The 23,676-nt window shown below is 36.6% G+C and overlaps 1 protein-coding gene and 1 pseudogene across 3 annotated transcripts in view; one reads left to right on the top strand and one right to left on the bottom strand.

Annotated features, from left to right (window-relative positions):
* Nucleotides 1-23,676, bottom strand: part of TAB2 (TGF-beta activated kinase 1 (MAP3K7) binding protein 2) — a 91,200-nt gene that overhangs the window by 47,035 nt on the left and 20,489 nt on the right. Inside the window, exons 2-3 of one of the 3 annotated variants that reach the window (XM_059400916.1) lie at nt 18,892-19,040; nt 103-293 (exon numbers count right to left, since the gene is read on the bottom strand). The exons of 1 other annotated variant lie outside the window; for it this stretch is intronic. In XM_059400916.1, the coding sequence (XP_059256899.1) occupies nt 103-204 (102 nt within the window). In that variant the 5' untranslated portion in view covers nt 205-293; nt 18,892-19,040. The remainder of the gene's footprint in view (nt 1-102; nt 294-18,891; nt 19,041-23,676) is intronic. One more of the 3 variants, XM_059400917.1, reaches the window with a different exon arrangement.
* Nucleotides 4,559-4,990, top strand: LOC132017415 (large ribosomal subunit protein eL30-like; annotated as a pseudogene).

Raw genomic sequence — 23,676 nt, 5'->3', positions numbered from 1 at the left:
ACAGCACACTAATGCCAACAAGAGGTAAGAGCTTTCTTCCAATGTTAAAAAAACAACCACCCAGGTTTGTATGAATGAGTTCAGAAATCAATGCACACTGACCTGTAACATGCACCTGGATACAACAACTTCAGGTACTTCAGGGAATTTTTGTCGCAGGTCATTTAAAACCTGAAAATCAATTTGGTGGCTTCCTTGGGCCATTCGTATATTGCCTGATCAGGACTATTTGTACAGTAGGCAATTCTAGGCCTTAGTGGAAATAGTACTCATCTCTTCTGTCCAAGCATTTTCTGTGAAAGAAAGAAAAAAAATTTTAATGACAACTGATTAGAGAATGAATATTGTTGTGGATTTAAAATTTCGATACATAGGGTACGTGCTTTAGTACCGAACATTTAATATAAGTTATCAAAATATTAATCAGTCCTATAATGCTTTCCATATAGTTGTATTGTCTTTTCAATTTGTAACTCTTGCTGGAAAACTTTTAGACTAATTCCTATCTATTTGTATGCTTTATGACGGCTGTTCCAAAAGCTTTTAAGAAACTATTGTCAAGGATGTCTTCCCTCATTCTTCTAAAAGGGGAAAATGAGTAACTTCCCTAGCATTTTTCTTAATAATCTGAGGACAGCCTAAGGTGCATAATCTTATTTACTCTACCTATTATTTTTAAAGTTTGGATCCTGATAAAGTCTGATTCTACAAACGACTTTGCATGCTTTGTCTAAAAATGATCTATAACCCAGTATGTTTGATATCTTGATTTTCAGATATATTTAATCCTTAAATGTGCAATGAGTTAGTAGCATTTTACTCCATTTCTAATAAAATTAGTATTTAAAAAATACTAATGCTTGAGCCTCAACCCCAAAGGTCCTGATTTAACTGGTGGGGAGTAGCCTGGGCATAGGGATTTTTAAAACTTCCCCAAGTAATTCTCATGTGTGGCCAAAGCCAAGACCTACCTACCTTGTTTTTATTCTTAATGCAAACCATGCTTAATCTTGAAAAACTCTTTGGGATATAAATAGTATGTAAGTATATTTAACCTAAATAACATATTAAAATATTTAAATATCATGCTATTTTCTTAATCATTTCAGTTTATGATAAACTTAACAAACAAGACCATCTCTCTAAAACAGATTTCTTATCTGTAGTATTTCTCTTTTAATTTTCTCTTTTAACATAAGCTTAAAAAAAAATACAGACCCTTAAGCCCCACGAATATAGGAATCAGGTCTCTTTTGTCCCTTTTTGCGTAGCTAGCACTGTGTAGGTGTTCAGCGTTCAGTGGAACAATAGATATTAAAGTATTTTTTATTAAATTTAGTTATGGAAGAACTCCTGAGTCCTCAATAGAATATAAGCTCATTTAGATATACATAGTAAAAAGCCTTTCAGCTTTTTATTATTTAATTAAATTCCTTAATTCTTTTGTCTATGTGACGTTTCATAAATAAAAGCTATAGTGGGTTACAGAAGAAAAGAGAAATACTGAAAATTAGTAAATGATACTTAAAAGTAAATTAAAGTGTGATTAACAGTATTGCTCAACCTGAAAAGGCCATCCTGGACTTCCCTTCAGCTATCAGCTCATTTCTCTGCCCTTTCCTTCTTCTAGGGGAAAACTACTTGAAAGGAATGTTTATACGTGTCTCTTCCTTTCCTCCCTTCTAATCTCTTTGAAACCTTTGAACCCCAAACAGGCTTTCCCAGTTTTTCGCCACCGAAACTATACTTATCAAAGCTGGGGGAGAACTTCAGCTATCAGACCGAACCAGCAGTCCTCAGTCCTCATCCAGCTTAGGACTCAGTCAACCAATCCCTCTTTAAACAAGGGCTTCACTTGGCTTGCGAGAGTTATACTCTTCTGGTGTTTCTCCTACCCACTGCCAGCTCCTTCTCAGTTTTGTCAGATCTTCTTCCTTTTCTGGACATCTAATGTTGGCTGACAATGGAATTCAGATCTAGGGTTTCTTTTCAACGATACTGATATTCCTCTGCAGGGTAATCTCATCCAAATATACTGCTTTCCACACAGAGGCTTTGCTAATTTATTTCTGATTTAATAAATAAATAAATAATAAATTAAAAAATTTATTTATTTTTGCTCTCCCTTGAGTTCCACACTAATAGAGCCAGTTAGATACCTGCCTCATGTCTCCTACTGGACATCTAAAACTCACTTTTCTGAGTAAGCCCAAAACTAAACTCTTAACTCTCCCCATCCAACCAATCCTTCCAGTCTTTTTCATCCCAGTAAATGGTGCCATCATATATCCAGGTGATCCTTCTTTCATATCCCATATCTAATCTAGTATCAAGTCTTGTTGGTTTTATCTGTAAACAGTATTTCGAATCGGACCACTTTCCCTAACCTGTTACTGCTCTCGTCTGAGCCCCCTATAAGTCACCTAGACCGCCTAGACTGCCACAGCAAAGGTCCCTTAACTGGTTTCCTCCCTGCCTTCACTTTCTGCTCTACCCCTGCCCCTCACTCTATTGAGCGAAGTGATCTCTGTGAAAAGTAAATCAGGGCAAACTCCCTTGCTCGAGATCCTCCAACACAAGGCCCCCAGCTAACTCCCACCACTCAGACTTCACTTCTATCAATCTCCCGGTTCCCTCAATTCTGGTTAGTTCTCAAAAAAGCCATTCTTTCTTCCCTCAGGAATTTTGTACTTGCTGCGCCCTCTACCTGGAACATTTTACCCTCAGACACTAGCACGGTCCCTCTACTACTTCATTACCATCTCTGATCAAATGTCACTTTTCTCAGAAACAGTTTCTTTGACCCACCTCTCCAAAATAATGCCACAACTGTCTCCCACCCTGCCCCATCACATCCTCACACCCTGCTTTTCTTCATAGCATTTGTCAATACCTGATATGTATTTATTCATTACCTATCTGTTCCCACAACGTTAACTCCACAGGATTAAGAACTTTCAAGTTCACTGCTACATCCTCAGGATGCAGATCAAATGCAACATTCGTTGGATGAAGGAAGGTTTTACTGTATAGTTTTTTCGTATTATTTTACTTCTTTTAAAACACATTTAAAAGATTAAACACATTTAAAATGATCTAGATTTGGAAATTTTTACACAATTTGAGGAGAGGCAAATAAATTTTTATTCTAATTGAGTTAGACCACCTTTATTAAAAGAGGATGAATCATGAATATAACTTTTGACTGATTCCATTATTAAAATATACATTTCCAAGATTCTTTGAAAAACTCTTAATCAAACCTGCTTTTCTTATAAAAACCATCAAGTGCACAAACAGGAAAATTGTTCAAATGTACAACTGTATTTTAGTGATTCCACTTCCTGTAATGGTCAGTAGCTCCTACTAGATCAACTCTTTCATAAACAACTATAAACACTAAACAAAGTATAAAATCTGCTACTTGAAGGCAAAAAGCATCAATAACTATAGAAGGATGGTGGGGAGAAGGAAGTCAGTATTTTGAAGGTAACAGCATGGGGTGATTTTCCCTTTTTTAAAGGAATTGAGCCAGAGAACCGGTCCCAGCTTGTTTGGGTAGCTGAAACCTAGACAGAAAACCTACAGGCCTACTTGTTTAATGAACCAAAGGATAGACTCTGGCATAACCACAACAGCTGAAAACCTAGTAAGTAAATCACAGAAAGAGAGGAGCACCCAATCCTGTCTCTGATCCACAAACTACACACATGTGGGATCCAAGCAGCCTGGCCAAAGCTAAAATAACTGAGATTTCAGAGTCTCTAGTTGGGAGTTCAGCAAAGTTAATTGCCTACTAATGCAAGCAAGCAAGCAAGCAAACCAACCAAACATCAATACTCACAACTGGACGAACACAATAGAACCTAGCGTCTTTATACGTCATTTTCATAAAAACACGTAAAGAACAGGAAAAACTGACCCATACTTAAGAAAGTAGGCAACCCAGGGAGACCAAGCCCAAAACAACCAAGACACTAGAATTATTAGCACATAAGGATTCTAAAGCAGCTGCTCTTACTATGCTTAAAGATATGAGGGCAAATATGCTTGGATCTCAGTTAAAGGAAAAAAAAAACACACACACACAAAAAAACACAACCCCCAAATCAGAAACTGTATTTAAAAAAAAAAAAAAGAGAGAGAGAGAACCAAACTCAATGTCTGAGATAAAAAATTCACTGGATGGATTTAACCACATACTGGAAATGACAGAATAGTCAGTGAACTTCAAGACAAAGCAAAAGAAATTGTCCCAAACTGAAGGATTGTGGGGGAAAAAAAAAAGGGCTGGCGGTAGGGTGGGTAGGGGAAGAAGAGAATCTCAGGGACCTATGGGAAAACATCACAAAGTGTAAGGTACATGTAACCGGATATCCAGAAGGATAGGGGAGAGATAATGGGGTAGAAAAGAACTATTTGAAGAAATACTGGCTAAAAATTTCCCCAAGTTAATAAAAAAGATATAAACTTACAGATCAGGAAGATCTTAATCACCTCCCCAGACACCCTGGTGGCTGTTTTTGGTTGGGGGGTCATCTCACACATAAGGCAGAAGATGGTGGCTACAAAGACAACAAAAAAAAAGTTGCCGGAGTCCATCAATTCTAGGCTCCAGATCAACTCTAGGCTCTAACTCCTCATGAAAAGTGGAAAGTGCTTGCGGGGGCAGGAGCAGACTGTAAAGATGATCAGACAAGGCCAAGAAAAACTGGTCACCCTCTCCAACAACTGCCCAGCTTTGAGGAAATCTGAAACAGTATTATGCCACACAGGCCAAAAACGGTGTCTGTCACTACAGTGGAAACAGTACTGTATTGGGCCTAGCATTTGGAAAATTTTGCCAAGTATGGACTGGTTACCACTGATCCAGGGGATTCTGATATCACTAGAAGCATGTTAGAACACACTCGTGAAAAGTAAATCATGCAAAATGTTTTATAAAACCGACCAGAGCCTGTTTGAATCAACAACAACAACAACACAAAAACAAACAAAAAGAAGATCCTACTCAAGAATATCAAAGCCTGAACAGGTTAGACTCAAACCTTAAACCGGAAAAGCCCAGGAAAACCACACAAAGGCATAACTGTCCAACTGCTGAAAATCAAGGAAAAATGTTGAAAGCGGCAAAAGAAATGACAGAGAGGGGAAGAGTAATTCCGGTGATGTCGACTTGTCATCAGAAACTTGGAGGCCAGGAGACAGTCAAATGACGTCATATAAGTGCTGAAAGAAAAAACACCAACCCACATTCTATATCCAGCAAGAGTAAACTTTAAGGACAAGGCAAGATTAACGGTTTTTAATGTAGTCTTTGTGGTGAGTAAATAAATTTAAAAACTAAATTCATTACTGAAACAAACAACAGGTGGTATTTAATTTTAAAAGGAAAGTCATGCAATATAACTTAATCTGGAAAATTATTTCTAATAATAAATGGAAATATATTTTCCATGGTTAAGATGCAACATGACTGTCTTTTGAGAAAATAAAGAAACCATACTTTCTAGAAATGTTTCTGGTGCAAAAATTTGGCACCAAACTGTCACTACCTCAAATGATCTAGGACGATTAATTTCTTAAGGATTCTATATTGTAACAGAAAATATACAGTTCTACAGACTCTAACAGTAAATATACTGGAAAGCCTTATAAAATGTGCCTTATTCTTTCCTTTCTTAAAGAATATGTGAACAATTTATTTCTGACCCCTCAATTATTATCACGAGCGTGCAGAGAGCCAAGAATGAGAACAGGGCTCACCGACACCTCAAGCCATGATAGTTAGCAAGTCTTCACATTCACCATCACTTGTCACAGTGATTTTTTCCAGGACTCTAAGAGTAGGCAGCATGACTAACTTTTTAACTGTACCCACAAGAAGAGACCATGGTCCCCAATTAAAAAAACAACAAAGAGAAAAGCAACAGGACTTACAGATCTGATCAAAATTCGGGCATTTATGAGGGAATGAGATCCAAAGAATGTTTAAAACTGGACAATCATTCTCTAATTATCTTAATTACACTTAAGGAGTGCCCAGAATGAAGCAGATACTGTGCTGAAGATACAAGTAGTAGTCTGTGCCCTGGCTCTCCAGGTCAAAGAAATTCCTGGATTATAGGCACACAGACACAGGTTTATAATTCAGATAGTTATTTGAACTGGTGCACTATTTTACCTTCTATCTGCCTCCTGTTATCAGTCTAGGTTGTTGCTACCATATTTGTTCCACCTCTTTCATATTCAAAAAGAGACTGAAAAGGAGCAATGTACATGAGGAAAAACTGCAGAGAGCGGAGAGCAAGAAAAATGTATGGCCCTAGTCCTGATGTGCCTTAGAGGCCATTAAAATTTGGAAGTCTTATTATCTTCAGAGTAATGGGAAGCCACTGAAGATTTAAGCTCAGAGACAGGGAGGGAGACCTGATCAAGAAATCATGTATGTATGAAGAATGGCTATAGAATAGAGAAAAGGGTAAAATATAGAAGCCCCATTGGCAAACCACTGCTGGAGGCTAGCCAGGAAATGCTAATAGCTTGTCCCTGCAGAAACAGCAGTGGAGGCTGAGAAGGAAAAACTGAAGGATATTTAGGAAATAAAATTAATAGAACTTGTTGATGAATTAAACATTGGGGTGAAGAAGTAGGTGTCAAGGTCAGTTTCTGATCTATGAATGATAGAAGAGGACCAAGAAAACAAAGGGTAGATTACAGGTTTGGTGTTGAACATGTTAAGTCTCGGGCAACTTAAAATACCCAAAGAGATATAACACAGAACGAGTAGAGATCGATGGGTCTAGGGCTCAGAGAGCAAGTCTGGGCTACAGAGAAACACGAGAGAGGTATCTCCGGTGCTGGCATTAAATTAAAACCTGAGTGTAGATAATCCTAACATATAACTGAAGAAAAAGATTCTTGGTTATATTATGTATAAAACATTATACAATCATTATTAATTTTTCCTTAAAGGCCAACATTCCTTCCAGCATAAAAACCTGAACAGTAGATACAAAAAAATGATTTTAAAAAATCTTACTATTTATTTGTCCAGGAAATATTTTAACATATATATATATAAGACATATCTTATATTGAAAATTTTAAATAAAATTGTAAAAACAAAACCATGTACACAGTTTAAGAGCCAAAAGAGTACTACAAAACTTACCAGGGAAACCAGCAACTTCCCTACCTCATGTCTTTCTACTCTTATTCTATCGAGTAACCACTGTCAACACTGGGCTTTTTCTCCACAATCTTACACAAAGTGATTATGGGGTTATTGATTTTTCCAACTTCACACATTATCTATGGATTTCCTACTGTGGAAAATGAAGACTTAGCATTGTAATTCAGTTCCCGAATATACACATACACCATGCTTCTCAATTCCTATGCCCATCGGCCCAATTACTCATTTCAGAATTTTTGCTTAAACCTGTATTCAGTGCTTATATTTCCTTTTTTTTTTTTTTTTTTGGTAAATACTGTTAGCCTAGCCACTTGGTCTGTTATGGGGGATGAGCTCTATCTCCAAGGTGCTTTCCTATACTAGCATTTGGGGAAGAAAAGTTTGAATGTTCTTAATTAAAAAACTGTAGAATATTAATCATATCTGATCAAAAGCTAGTTTTCCATCAAGTACAATGAACAAAGCCTTTGCAATTCTCACTCTACAGGACATGAGGAAAAGAGGCATGAAATGCGTGAAGGGTTGTAAAGGGGAGACACTACCATTCTACTAAGTTACAGATTTAGATGAGACATGTTACTTTCGCAAGCAAACTGCCTAGATAAGATAAAAAACAAAACAAAACAAAAAAACCCTAAAACAATGACTATGGAGATATGTAAAAGTATATCAAAGACTGCTGCTGACCAGAAGGTACCATACAAAGTAAATGAAGGAGCAAACTTTTTTTTTTTTTTAAAGATTTTGTTTATTTATTGACAGAGAGAAATCACAAGTAGATGGAGAGACAGGCAGAGAGAGAGAGAGAGAGGGAAGCAGGCTCCCTGCTGAGTAGAGAGCCCGATGTGGGACTCGATCCCAGGACCCTAAGATCATGACCTGAGCTGAAGGCAGCGGCTTAACCCACTGAGCCACCCAGGCGCCCAAGGAGCAAACTTTTAATATGAAAGGAAAAAATGGCAAGATCCAACTTTTAAAATAAAGGGAGTAGCTAGTTATGTACTTTGTATAATTTAAGCTTGACAATCAAAGTATTGGCTTTTACTATTAAAGTCTTACCAAAAAAAGAAATCAGTGAATAAATTAAATGCCACTCTGAGATAGGCTTAAAATTTTCCCAAAGAACAGAATTTCAAGAAACAGCAATCTACGCTTTAGCCATTTGTTTCTAAAGTTTTCTGGTGAAGAAGCATGTCAATGGTTAAAAGCAGAGATAACACTGCTAAATATTTCAACCTCAATTCTGTATTAGTGGGCATTGTCTCATTTAATGAGATAAATAAATGAGATAATGTATATAAAGTATACAGTAATTGACACCTAGTGGTGGCTGCTTAAGTATAAATTCCAGGATTCTATAATTTTCTCACTTATGAAATTGACTCTGCCTCTTACTTACAGTATCTTCTTGGGCAAATCATTTAACTTCTCTGTGCCTCAGTCTATAAAATGGTGATGATTGAATAGCTATCTCATATATTATTATGAAATTAAATGAGTAATACATACAAAATAATTAAAAAGAGCACAGAGTAAGTACACAAATAAGGTAGCTTATGTAAGTGCAAGTCACTAAACTACCATTCGTTGTAAAATGGAGAGAAGAGCTCAAGGAACTTCAAGGATTAGTGATAACATAGTAAAAGTGAATTGCATTGCGTCTGCCTGCCCTGTAGCAAAACATATACACTGGTAGTAATATTATTTATTCTAAATACCATGAATTCCCACGAAGTACAAAGGAGCAAAACCTTAGCAGAAAACAGGGCTGCAGGCTACCCTAGCTGTAGAATACAGAGACAGCTGACTGAAATTCTGTAGCCTTTGCTTTCCAGGTATATGGACAAATAACCCAAGTAACGAGGAAACTCAGGCTCCCTGTGAAAGCAGTCAGTCAGTCCCAGGCCATCCGTGAGGGCCAGATGAGTGGTATAAACTGCGCTGTATGTGTTTAATGGTCCCTCTGGGCTGAGGGAGAGACTGGGAGGCTCTGAATCATGGGTACTTAGCAAGTTTAAGAATATAAAAAAGAATGAAATCTTGCCATTGGCAACAACATGGACGGATCTGGACGGTATAATACTAAGTGAAATAAGTCAGTCAGAGAAAGACAAACCAAATGATTTCTCTCGAATGTGTTCATTAAGAAACAAAAGAACAAAGAAAAAAAGGAGAGAAACCAAAAAACAGACTTACCGATACAGAACAAACTGGTAATTACCAGAAGGGCAGTGGCTGGGGTGGCGTGAAATAGGTGAAGGGAGCGAGTGCACTGTGATGAGCACTGAGTAATGTACAGAACTGCTCAATCACTACATTGTACACCTGAAACCAATGCAACTGTAATATTAACTAAACTTAAACTCACATTAAAAATAAAGGTTTAAGTATGAGGCAAGACGACCAAATGAGAGGCAGATTCTGGAGACAGTGAATCAGTCATCTGTCTGGCTAGAAAAAAGGAGGGACAGAAGGAAGGAAGGGGATTATGAAGCAGGAGTTTGGGGTGGGGAGTAGTTACAGGAGAAGATGAGAAAGGCCATTATTACAGAAAACCTTCCTTGAGATATAATAACACTATAAAGTTTTAATATTATTATGTAAAACTATATACATATTTTATCTTTGCCCCATTCTTACATGATTTTTATTGGAATAAATGTAATTATTCTAACAAAGGAATATACAGTTCAAGTTGAATATCAAAAAGAAACAATGAAATATATACAACTATAATTCACTTCTCAATTAGCACTAGGGTTCTCCTTTAGCTTATGGACCAGAAGGTGAAATCTTCCCATTTTAACATATATACCATCTCAAAATTAAATTAATAAATACATTAATTAATTTCTCAGAGACAGACAGAGAGAGTACAAGCAGGGGGAGCAGCAGGCAGAGGGAGAAGCAGATTCCCCACTGAGCAGAGAGCCCGAACCCTGGGATCATGATCTGAGCTGAAGGCAGACACTTAAGTGAATGAACTATCCTAGTGTCCCGTCATCCCAAAATTTAATTCCGGCTAATAACCTCAAGAGATGATTTTTTTTTTCCTGTAAACAATGGAATCTTGAGTGGGACAGGATCCTAGGTAATTATCTTGTGAAAGTATATAATTTAAAAGGTTAGAGAAAAGCCTGTTGCCCAGTATACTCCATTGTGAGACTTCTCTTCCATCTATCTGATTTTATTTCATAAAACCAACCCCTGATGACAAACAAAATTCTTTATGCAAGTCCTCTTAGTCCCAAATGTAAAGACTATCTTGATCACTGCTGTATCCTAAATACTTAAACAGAGTATGCCAAATATTAGACGCTCAGTAAATATGTGCTCCAGTAAACTCCATGCATCAGAAAATGCCTAGATTCTGAAGACTACTATAAAAAGTGGAATCTATCTATCCAAACAAGTGTTTCCCTTACCCTGAGCTGTTAAGTCAGTGCTGCTAGAGTACTTGTTTTGAAACTGTTAAGTTTGTTCTAATGCAACTGACACAACAGGGAACAATTTGAGCATTAAGTGAATTTTGCTGTGATTTTGCCAGCAGGAAACACTAGCTGAACACAAAACCACACTCAGCTGAAACAAGTTGTGTGAATACACAAAATGTAAATATGAACACACCTCAAACATCTGCTAGCCACCTCAGTTCACCATATCTGCGCATGGTCCCACCTTTCTACATCTTGTGTTACAACTTTCGTTCTGATTTCAGAAAACCCTTCTTTGGACCACTTAATTAACAAGCTGCCGCATCTATGCTCACTTCCACAAGCAAACTTCAGAACTTTTTCAAAGTACAATATTTGCTTGTATATTGTGTATGAGTACATATAATCATTTAACATGTGTAAAACTATACTGTCATTTTTTAAGGTTCCTATCTTTTTTTATTGTTCTCTGATAAAGTTTTTGAGCGTTTCATCCCAAATTCTGCTTTTTCCATAAGCCCTGTGGCTTTTTTTTTTTCATGATTTGCATAGCACAATTTTTTTTGCATGATTTTTAGAAACACTATGTTAAATCTTAACGGAACTATCTGTGCTGCAAAGCCCCTCTGACGTCAGCACCTGTGAATACTAACTTCCCCAGGGTGACTACTAGGAAGACAGAATGTTTCAACTTATCTCTTTGTTGTCAAAATCATGTTAGTAGTTTCTCATAACTAATTACAATTTATGTGTCTTCTGTGAATTGGCTGACATTATCAGACCATGCAGTGAGTTATTCTTAAAGAGTATCCTCATCAGAGAAAGAAGCATTGATATGCAGGAAGAATAGCTGAAAAATGCTATAATTGTTTTTAATTTTATTAACATATAATGTATTATTTGTTTCAGGGGTATAGGTCTGTGAATCATCAGTCTTACACAATTCACAGCACTCACCATAGCACATACCCTCCCCAATGTCCATAACCCACTCACCCTATCCCTTTCCACCCCCGAGCAACCCTGTTTGTTTCCTGAGATTAAGAGGCTCTTATGGTTTGTCTCCCTTCGGACCCCATCTTGTTTAATTTTTTCTCTCTCTACCCACCAGCGACCCCGACCCTGTCTCTCAAATTCTTTGTATCAGAGAGATCAGATAATTGTCTTTCTCTGATTGACTTATTTTGCTTAAGATGCTATAATTTTTAAAATTAAAGCAAACTTTGAAAGCTTTCAGCCTCAGTATGATTTCAGAATTAAACCTTAAAAAGAAAAGAAATATATTCCCTGTCTAATTACATACACTGTTTTAAATACCTTTTACTTTACTGATACATTATCTAAGCATCTCATCAAATGCTAATTAGGTAATAGTTGGTGCACTAAACATCTGCTTAACCTCAAAAGAATTTGCAAATGCCACTAACTGAACATGAAAAATTAAAAAAAATTTTAACAGCAAATTATTAGAATTTTAATTCTTGGAACATGATGTTACAACTTTACTAAGGCAAAACAAACCCTACCCCCACCAAATTTACAATATCAAGTCATTTTCCTAAGAGTTAAAATGTGGGAATTATAGCTATGTAATTAGAAAATCTAAAATTCAAATACTATCACCAGTGAAGCCTCAAAACAAGATAATTATAATTCAACTTTAGCATAAATTTTAGCATGAAACAGTTGTAATATTGAATCACTTTACACAACCAGTTATTTACAAAAATAAAGTAACGGAAACATACCAAATCAGTCATCTAAATGTTATTATTTTAAATTAGCTATCATGTTCAAGCATTTTAAAAGCTTGAAAGGAGCAAAGGATTATGTTAGCAGAAAATCAATTCCTCAACTTTATAACCCTGCAATAATTTACTTTGTAAAGGAAAAAAATAAACATCAAAGGCTGAAGTATGTAATGATCAATACTACCTCCTCCTAAAAAGAAAATGTCCCAATTTTTTCACTTAACACATTGCCTCAAGTCCATGAATACTGGCCATTTCTTATGGTTAAAAGGCTTACCAGTTAGAAGCTTTTCTAAAGGAATGTGCAAGTCAGCCACACTTAGCAATTTATGTACTGTGGTTTTGTGGTGAGTGCTACCATTTTCTAAGGATCAAGAAAAGCGCAATAAATCTAAGACAGAATGGTTATAATTCATCAAAACATATTATATAACTAACTACCTTGGGTGTATTTTCCAATTCGTATCTCACTATTTTTTTTCCAATACATTAGGGCTCTAAGATGGGACACACAAAGTTATCTTTCAGTGCCCCCTTTTACTGTACTTTTTGGATAATCCATCCTGTGTATAAATATCCTTAAAAGAAAACATGATATAAATAAATGATATGACAGTAAGTTCCTATTATGGATAGGAGGGGAAAAAGAGAGGATAAAAGAAAATGAGAGCACTCGGAAGGACGAGTTAGCATCTTCTATCAACCACAAACATTTGTAATGAACCAATGAACTCAATGGCATGTGAAAATTATAACAATCTGGTTAAAATATTAATCTAAAATGGCATCTTAATATGAAGGCGCAGATAAAGTTAGGAGAAGCTTCATCAACTAATCCCCATGCAGTTCCAAACACTTACTTGGTCCCATGTTTTTATGGTACATCTCACATAACTTTGTCCATATTCCTTCAAATGTCATGGTCCTCAACTGACTTTTCCCCAGAGTGGACTTCTGGCCACATGCTAGATGTAGTGTGTGAGTGTGTGTGTATATGTGTGTTACAGCACTGACTGTGTGTTAATTATGTTCATGAGTTACACATAGTTTAAATAGGTAGGTGTTATTGCTCTCTTATTAACAAAAAGCTTTAATAACTAACAAAAAATTAAACTGGCAATTTTAAAATTATACACCTATACTTGATTGGTAATACAACTGTGGTGAATGGAGACAGCTATGCCTGCTAATGAAGAAACCATATAAAAAATTATTTGTAAAGAACAGCATTTAAATAAAACATGTCATTACTGTAATAGCACCCAGAACCTTAAAAAGAAATTACAGAGAATTCAAAATGAGCAAAGGTGAAATTTGTAAAACAGTATTAAATTGAATCAAGTCTCTAAAATACAACACAATGCAATAATTTTGTTTAGTATGTGCCCATCTTTCAAATATTATAGTGTGAAACTGTTGTATATAATTGGCTATTAGTCTTGTTACAGTTATGGTGAATGAATTTTTTTATTAGATGGTCAAGAATAATCTCAGGGGGTGCCTGCAGGGGTCAGTCGGTTGAGCATCTGCATTTGGCTCAGGTCATAGTCTCAGGGTCCTGGGATCAAGTCCTGCATTGGGCCCCCTGCTCAGTGGGGAGCCTGCTTCCCCCTCTCCTCTCCCAGCCCCCCATGCCTCTCTCTCTCAAATAAATAAAATCTTTAAAAAAACAAAACAAAAAAAATCTCAGAACTGTATGGAAACTTTCAACAGCACATTTATTATATATAAATCTATTCCACAATTCTCCAATTTAAATACTCTTAGAAAATATTCAATATTTTTAATTGTATAATGTAATCAAATAAAGAACCATAAATCTCATCCTACAAGTACCCATAAACCTACATACTTTCCTAACAGGAAATCTGAACTGTAAAAATACATAGAAGTGACTATATCTACCTAACATTTTTATTTATGATAACCCATTTTCTAATTTATTTTTATATTTTTTCACATGTACTCTCTCTATATATTGCTTACTCAAACTTTGTTGAGTGCCTGCTACTACTCTACACTATAGTAGGTGCCAAAAATATTAAAATTAATAAAAGCACATTTGCCTAGGTTCAAGAAATTCACATTTTAGTAGGGGAAGATAAACATTCAATAAATAAATGTAATAACTGAGTTGTTACAGATATAAAGTGCAGTGAACAGGGGAGACAAAAGAGGGGCCAGTCAGTTTTGAGGGAAGGGGAGGATTTAAGGAAAGGATTCATTAAACAAGGGGATCCCTAAGCCGGGCCTTGGAAGATCAAACATGTTCACCAGGTAAGTGAGAAGGAAAGAGTATTTCAGGCATGGGTAGTCGCCTAGGGAAAGAGTTAAAGGAGTGAAACAGTGTGGTGAGTTCAGGAAGCCAGAGTCGCTAACTAACACTGAGGTGCAGGGAGAAAGATTCACAGGGAGACCGTGTGATGAAAGATGAGGCTGAAGCAGCAGGGCAAGGCACATCACGCAAGATGTGAAGGGTCCTCCTCTGCATCATACGTGCTGCATCCCACAAGTCAGCAAAAACAACAGGCCTCTCATTTTCGCAATACAGAGGATTTCTCTCTGAAGTTCCAGGCCCTGCCATGCCCCAGTGGTGGGCATGCCTTCAGACAGCAGCAAACACTGTGCCATTTACAGGTGTATAAACTGTAGTGAAGGTTAAGAGGAAAAAGTACCTAAAATGTAGAAACTAAGGAAAAGGCAGGTGAAACGTCACAAAGAATGCTGTGCTTCAGTTTAGTCATTAGGAATAATAAAGGTCTTATGGGATATCCCTGACAACTGTTTGTATTGGGGGAAAGGCCATAAAGGAACATGATAAATTTTAAGAATTATGGCTGAGTGGGGCAGAGAAGTAAGATAAGGTTGAAAAGGTGGCAGTGAAAACTGTATAGATTCCTAATAATGTAGAAAATACATCTAAGAAAATTCTATAGGCCTGAACCACCTTCTGGTCACCTTCCTGTGTGGGACCCACTCTACAAATACTGCCCACCATATGCCAGACAATGCGCTCTAACCATTTAAAGGTGAATAAAATACAGCTCCTGCTTTTGCGAAGATTACAATCCAGTAGAATTCAGATTTATACTGGACTTCTACAAGCACATATCCATGACCTCTCTTTATCCTCCCCACTTGTGAAGCAGAGAGGACAACTGCTAATACCGCTCCTCTGAATGGAAGAGAATCATGGACAGACACACAGATCAGTGTTCTGTGCCAGCGGCTCCCAATGGTGGTGTCACCACCCAGTGCTACTGCCGTCAGCTGTGAGGTGGGCTGAATGCAATCTGTCATGAATAATAAAGCATGAGTGGTCTAGCTCTTTGTCTACATAAATTAAAGCGCCTAATCTAGAGAGAAACACAGGTATTTCAAGAGGGAAGGCACCTTAGTGTGTACTACTAAAAACAACCTCTATCGAGGCATGAATAAGTACATTATATAGTAATATGAGGGAATACCCTGCAGCTGTTTGTTTTTTTTTTTAAAGTGGAATAAGACATCCAAACAATTAAATGGAAAGACCTTTATGACTTTAATGAATGAAAAAAGAATCCATTATAAGAGTATACTTTGTTGTTAGAAAAAAAAAGACATAAAAATAGATTTTAAAAATTATTGTTATATGAATGCATAGGAAAGGTTCTGAAAGAACACACACTAACTGGGGCGCCTGATGGCTCAGTCGATTCAGCATCTGCCTTCGGCTCAGGTCATGATGCCAGGGTCCTGGGATTAAGTCCCGAAACCTCAGGCTCTCTGCTCATCAGGGAGCCTGCTTCTCCATCTCCCTCTGCCCCTTCCCCCCACTCATGCTTTCTCTTGCCTTCCCAAATAAATTAACTAATTAAAAAAGAAAAAGAACACATGCTAATGATTTTGGAGAGGGAGCTAGGTAAAGGGACACATGGATGGAAGACGACCCATCAGAATACATTCTGGAACATGGATGGGAGAGTAAGAGTAGAATAGTTTCAAAGTACCTGTATTTAGCCAACTATATATACTTCCAAATAACTTAAAGCTAATTTATCTATATTAAAACTGTTACTGCTATAGTTAAGCTGCAACAATTACCACTTTTCCGGATGCTTGACAGTGGAGATCTATAGTCACATTTTGATTTAAATCTTATGTATGGGCTTTATGTTTAGGTGCATGACTATCTCTATGCTCAGTCCTGTTAAAACAAAAAGCCAGGTACCCCCCCCCACCCGCCTTTTTTTCAACAGAAGGCTAACTCAGTGTGAACTAATGTGCAGCTGTCCAACTGAAGTATTCATTCACTAATGGGATAGTTTAACTTAAAAGAAAGAGGCAAGGGGTATTAGAAAAAGAGGTTTATGTTACTTCTTCAATAAACACAATATTCTTATAGAAAGTTATCACACATAAAGGTGGACAAGAACACTTTTCTCTGAGTTTACAGTATAATCGCCATGATTCAGCATTAATGATTCATCATTACTTTGGGCCAGGTCCTGTGCTAAATGCCTAGTATGTATTATTTCAGTTACCTCTCACATTCCCGTATTGAGGATTAAATGAGAAATTTCAGGTAAAACTCTTCACACATAGCGTGTGGTACATACAACAATGAATGTTGTCTTTAATTAGGTATTACTACCACCTACTCCGACTTCATCAAGTCAACCCTTATTCTACCTCAGTCAGCTTTTCAAAAGACTCACCTACTTAAGTACGCCAATGCTAAGAAATCTCCAATAATTCCCATTACCTACTACTGAAGTCCCAACTCTTTCACATGACATTTGAAAGCACGCACGACATAGATCCATCTTCTATCTTATCCCATACACTGTTGTCTAGGCACACTGGAATGCTCACAATTTCTAGGACATGTTATATACTTTCATTTCCACAACTTAGAAATATTCTTGCCATTCTCTCAAAAGAATTTTATCTGTTCTTCAAGGCGCAGTAGAAATGTTACCTTCCCCACAAAGCTGATTCTTTCTGGTACTCTCCAGTACACAATTCACACCCCTATTACAGTACTTTTTTGGTATTACTTGTCTGTAAGATCACTGAAAGCAAGGTTTATTCATTTCCACATACCTACTGTGCCTATTACAGTGTTTTATACAAAAATTGCATTTTAGGTAATGTAGAAAAATCTCATCATTACCAATAGCCCCAGTGATAACTAGTAAGACTTGAAATTCAAATGCACTTTCTCCCCTCCAATTCCTGTGACAGCAGTAATGATCCTATAGTAACTCTGGCAGCAGATCCCTTTCCAGTCCTAATTTTATAATGTCCTAACATTTCATGAGATACAATCCTTTCAATACCAAACAAATCATGTGGGACATAATCAGTGACCCAATGCTGAATACACCGGCTGACATTAAATTCATTATACATTAACAATGGAGGAGAGAATTTTTAAAGCACAAGTTAAGGATATTAGAATCATCTTGCAAAATCACAGTTGGGATATAAAATTCCTCTGTTCAATTCCTCTGACTTGAACTTTAAAAGCAAAAGATATGGAGGGTCGCCTGGGTGGCTCAGTTGGTTAAGTGTCCAACTCTTGGTTTTGGCTAGGTCATAATCTCAAATGTCATAGGACTGAGCCCCTGTTGGGGTCCACGCATGGTGGGGAGTCTGCTTGGAGATTCTGTCCTTCGGCTCCCCACCTCCAATAAATCTTTAGAAAAAAATAAAGAAATAAAAACAAAAGATATGTATGGCTATCTGCCCACTTAGTAAATAAAGTTACTTTTTATGGATTAATCCTGTTTCTAAATCTATACAAATGGGTAAAAGTAATAAAAGTCCTAAAAAGCTAATTGCCCTCTGCCCTCTAACCAACCATAAGTAGTTTTTACTCCATTAATATCTAAGGCAACAGGAAACCTCAGTTTTTGGTTGTGTTGTTATATTCCAGGACAATTCCAACTACTATGACTTTCTTATCTGATTTATTTTGAACAACTAAGTAAAAATACAGCAATATTATATACTTACATTTAAAATTCTTCAGGTTAAAAAGTACTATATAATACATTATCTGGTTCAATTCAGAAATCCTATGATTTCCAATTACTGAAGAATATATTAATTCTATGTGAAGACGTTTGTAGTATAGAATAGTTGTGAGAACTAAGATCACTTATTTAATTCCCTGTGCTACTTATACTATATGTGAACCTCTTAATGGAAGAGTTTTGTTGTGTTTACTTTTCAATGAAGACCAGAGTATCTTTTGTACATGTACAGGGCCTAATTTCTAATTTATTTTTAACTGTTTTTGTATTAGTTTGCTACTACTAGCAAACAAGTTAAATTAGAAATATTCAGGCAAAGGGTATGTTAAAGTCAAGAGTAGCTGCATGTTATCTAGATGTTAGGCATGTTACTAAACTTGAAAGCAAGAGGACTACAGATGTTGAAAGTAAAGTTTTGGTTATTATAATTGTCATAGTAAAGCAGTTACGCAAGCTAAGCTTAACTGGTGCCATGGACTTTAGCATACCTGGAAATAGAAAAATTCAAATTGTAGCTGTTCTTGATTGGCCCATTGCCATTTTTGTAGCTTACAAATTTTTAATTAAGTAACTGCAGTGAGCTCATCTCTACTGGATACTTCTTTTCCAGGGCAGGTCCAGGAACTGGGTCTGGAGCCTTGAAAGCAGAAGAGAAACTGGAGTAAACTAGGGGTAGGCAGAATAAGAAACGTGACCAGATAACATTATGAGATCTAAAAGCAGTGAGTTAGTCCCCAGTGACTCTCACATAAAATACTGAGATGGAAAAAGGATCTCTTAAGTTCCAAGTTCCCAAAAGATGCTATTTACATTAGTTAAGTCATTGTCTTACTTTACCCAATTCTACTCTACAGACTCCCAGTTCCAGATGTTCAAACAGTGGCCTATATGAAATCTATACAGGCTTTTTGCAACAGACTGTGCAATATGGGACCACAGAGTATAGCAGAAAGAGAAAAACAACAAATCTACTTTCAGTGGTAAAATTAAAATTGTAAAGTCCTCATCTTCCAGTCATTCTGCTCTTCTCTCACTATCTCATTTCCAGTCATCTTCTAACTTCTCCCCTAATTTCCTACAATCAATTCTCAGAGGTTTCTTAAGAAATGCATCCAAGCAATGAACTGAATTTCAGGTTCCAATTTTTTAAAAATACTTGGTAATCCTTAAAGTAGGAGGCAAAGAACAGCTCATAAGATGTGGTTCGTAACCACACTGGAAACTCTTTTTTCCATTACCAAAATAGACTGATTTTTTTTTTGGTATAAATTTGTTAGGTCCATAGGAAAAAAAAAAAAACAAACCCTGTAACTACAAAGGTTACAGAAATGTAGGATACTAAAAATGGTAGACTGTTGTACAAGGGCCTGGAAACGATATCCTTATGCTTGATGAATTGGCACCTGCAGGAGTTTCTCTAAGGAACAAATGTCATAGCAGTCAAAATAAACTGAATGCTCTGCAACTGTCAAATGATGGCAGACTGTGAGAACTGTAACAGCAAAAAAACCAACAACAACAAAACACACACACACACACACACACACACACACACACAGTGAAGAGGAAGATTCAAAGAACTCCTTGCATTTCTTGTGACCAGCCAACACAGCAAAGTGAAACAGAATCAAAGCAGTTTTTAAGAAAATGTAAATTTCCCATCTTTTGTGACGGTATGTTGTTGGTGAAAAAATTCTGTAGAGACAGATCCAGGTTCAAATCTGGTTTCAGGATGGAATCACACTAAAACTCTGAACAAGTTTCTTTTCTATTAAGTGGGATACCACACCCTACCTCACTGGGCTGTCAAGAGGATTAACTGAAGTGTAGAAGAACCTGGCATACAGTGAGTATTCAATATATTTTTCTGTATTACTACAGAATGAAACAACATTTTTTTATTCTAAACATATGGGTATACTTAAGTTTCATTTTTATATAAGCTAAAGCAACAGCTATATGATAAGCTTTAGGTTTAAATATCTCAACCGCATCACATCGAAAGAGATATAACTGATTTATCAAACTGATTTCAGAACAGCTAGCTATAAAGGGAATGTGTGAGAGCCCAAGTCAGGAGCTAATGATGAATAAAAATAAAACAATTTACTTTTAGGATATAAACAAAATCAGTGGTAAAGAAGGAGACATGAATTCTTTTCCCTACAAATAAAGGAGAAAATACCTTTGTCCATATACTTTTGTTAAAAAGTTATAGATCTGGAAGATGCTATACTTTTAAAAAACAAAACTATTTCCATGCAAGATAGAACTTGGTCTTTGAGTCAGGAAATGCTTTAAGGGAAAAGAAAAGCCTTACATTTGGGCAATAATTTTCCTATCACTGATAGAACTGTGGGTTCTATACAAAATTATTATTTACCAAATATGGCTCAAAGATCAGATTACACCTTCCCTAGCATTACCAAGTAACACAGCAAGTATCAAAAGTAACAAGAATTTTAAAAAGATCTTAAAAATAACTATCCACTGCTACAAATTTATTTCAAAACAGTGTTTAAAAGTTAACACAGAGGAGCATCTGAGTGGCCCAGGCGGTTAAGCATCTGCCTTCAGCGGTTAAGCATCTGCCTTCAGCCAGGTCACGATCTCTGGGTCCTGGGATTGAGCCCCACATTGGGCTCCCTGCTCAGTGGGGGAAGTCTGTCTCTCTCTCTCCCCCTCTGTCCCTCCTCCCTGCTTGTTCTGTTTCAAATAAATAAAATCTTAAAAAAAAAAAAGTTAAGGTGGAAAGTGTCTCATTCAAAACACACGCAATTTACTTAGAGATGATAAGATTAAAGTCAGTCTGTGTATTCCCTAGAAGGCAAAAAAAAAAAAAAAAGTATTTAAGAATGAAGATTCCCATTTATTAATCCATATAGATGGACTTTCAAAGATCAAAAAAATACTTTAAATGATTTTTAAAATTTTATAACTACCTATAATGAAATCTCATTACTCACAGTAAAGTAGATTCTTTTCGTCTTTTCCAGACATACAATGTCATCTATAGATAAATTTGCCTTCTCCCTTTCAATAATTTTTTTGTTTTTTAGTCTGATTACATTGGGCAGTATTCCAAAGACAATATTATAGAATAGTTAATGCTGGCCAGACTTTTCTTGATTCATGACTTTTAAAAAGGAATTTAATATTTATTTCTAATAACAAAATGCAGACTTCTGGTCTGAGATATGTCAAATCTTAGGTATACTCATTTATTCCTGTTTTATGAAGGAATATTAGAAATAAATGTCGATCTCCCCTTTTTTTACGCTTCAAGATATTCATAACCCTCTCTCACCTACTAACATATGAATGAATGTATCATTTCTACATTCTACATTGCATTCTACTTCATTACAGTATTATTCTGTTAACATAATGGTAGTTTCCATTTGATAGTTTTATTAATCATTTTTTGCACCAACTGTTGTGAGATTGGTGTGCAATCTTTTACGCTCATATTTTATTATCATGTTACACTGGCTTTGTAAAAAGAACTGGGGAGTTTACCGTTTTCCTTCTACACTCTGAAATTGTTATCAAGGGCTTGAAGTTTTGGGGCGCCTGCGTGGTTCAGTGGGTTAAGCCGCTGCTTTCGGCTCAGGTCATGATCTCAGGGTCCTGAGATTGAGTCCCGCATCAGGCTCTCTGCTCAGCAGGGAGCCTGTTTCCCTATCTCTCTCTCTCTGGCTGCCTCTCCGTCTACTTGTGATTTCTCTCTGTCAAATTAATAAATAAAAGCTTTAAAAAAAAAGGGGGGCTTGAAGTTTTAAGAATTCAATAGTACAACCTCCTGGGTTTGGTGCATTTTGCAGCAAACAGTCTCTTACTAGGAAGACCAGCACTTTCATCCATGGCTCCAGATGCTATCCCCCACCCCCATCTTGAGGAAACCAGCCACCTACCTTTCTTCTCATCTCTCCCTTCAACCTTTGAACATGTTTAAGTCTTAATCATCTTAAACATAATCCATGTATATACTCATACCAGAAAGTATTTCCTTATCAGTTAAGTCTTGTCCAGCAAGTATTTATTCACAAAACTATTTATGAAAATAGCTACTTTATTCAAGGCACTAAGCAAAGAGAATGGGTGTAGTTCCTGCCCTTTGCCTCCTCCTCATCACATGAGAAACACAAACATAAAAAAAAAAACCTGCCATAGCAATGTAAGGAATGGATATGCTATGCTAGGCCATCTGTCTCTTACCATTCATGCCGTGCCAAACTTCTCTATTGAGTAGTAATACTGTGGCTTTGATTTTGTCTTAACCGACCTCGAAATTTCCCCCCTTGGTAAGAGTTTTATTCAGATCAAATACAATAACCTTTTCAGGATCCTCATCTACCATATTGCAATAACTAAACTTCTTAAAATATTTTGAGTTTTACTGGTTAATTTCTTTTTTTTTTTTTTAAGATTTTATTTATTTATTTGACAGACAGAGATCACAAGTAGGCAGAGAGGCAGGCAGAGAGAGAGGAGGAAGCAGGCTCCCCGAGAAGCAGAGAGCTCGATCCTAGGACCTTGGGATCATGACCTGAGCCGAAGGCAGAGGCTTTTACTGGCTACTTTCTAATTCATCATATCATTTGATCTTCATGAAAAACCACTGAGAAGGCTTGGTAGTCATTACTCTCATTTTGCAAGATTCAGAAAATTAAGTAGTATATTAATTATCAAAAACTTCAATCCGTGGTAGATTGAGGGCCAGAAATGTATTTGTGGCTTTCTAACTCCTGGTTCAGAGTTCCCTCTGGGCGATGCCTCAGACCTTACTGGGGATATTACATAGTATACAATAAAAATACCATGTTTTCTTTCTAAAATTCAAAAACATTTGAATTCCGAAACAGTTGGCCTTGGGTTACAGATAAAGTACTATGAACCTGTACAGTATTATTCCAGGAATCCCAATTAGGGACTATTCTTTTCCCTTACGCCACTCCATGCATTTTAGCTCCCATGTTTACCACCAAGCCCTTTAAGTTCTTAATAGCTCTTAGTTAGAATCGCCAATTCTACTCCACCCCTACCGCCACCACACTACCCCAGTCATCCCACATTTCAATGACCAGACCCACAGCTTACCTCCCTGCCACCAAAGTTTTCCTATTTGACCTATGAAGCCCAGTACAGCAGATTAAAAATGCTCCTATATAATCACTTTAATAAATATTTCACTCCTTTGCAGAAGAACTTAATAAACTGGAACAGATACATGAAGAGTATAAGGATAATGAATGTGGGATGACAGACAAGTT

The sequence above is a fragment of the Mustela nigripes genome, chromosome 5 (genome assembly GCF_022355385.1).
Source record: "Mustela nigripes isolate SB6536 chromosome 5, MUSNIG.SB6536, whole genome shotgun sequence".
In the NCBI taxonomy this organism is placed as follows: Eukaryota; Metazoa; Chordata; class Mammalia; order Carnivora; family Mustelidae; genus Mustela; species Mustela nigripes.
The sequence above is the reverse complement of the archived record's forward strand: the minus strand, read 5'-3'. Positions and strand labels throughout refer to the sequence as shown.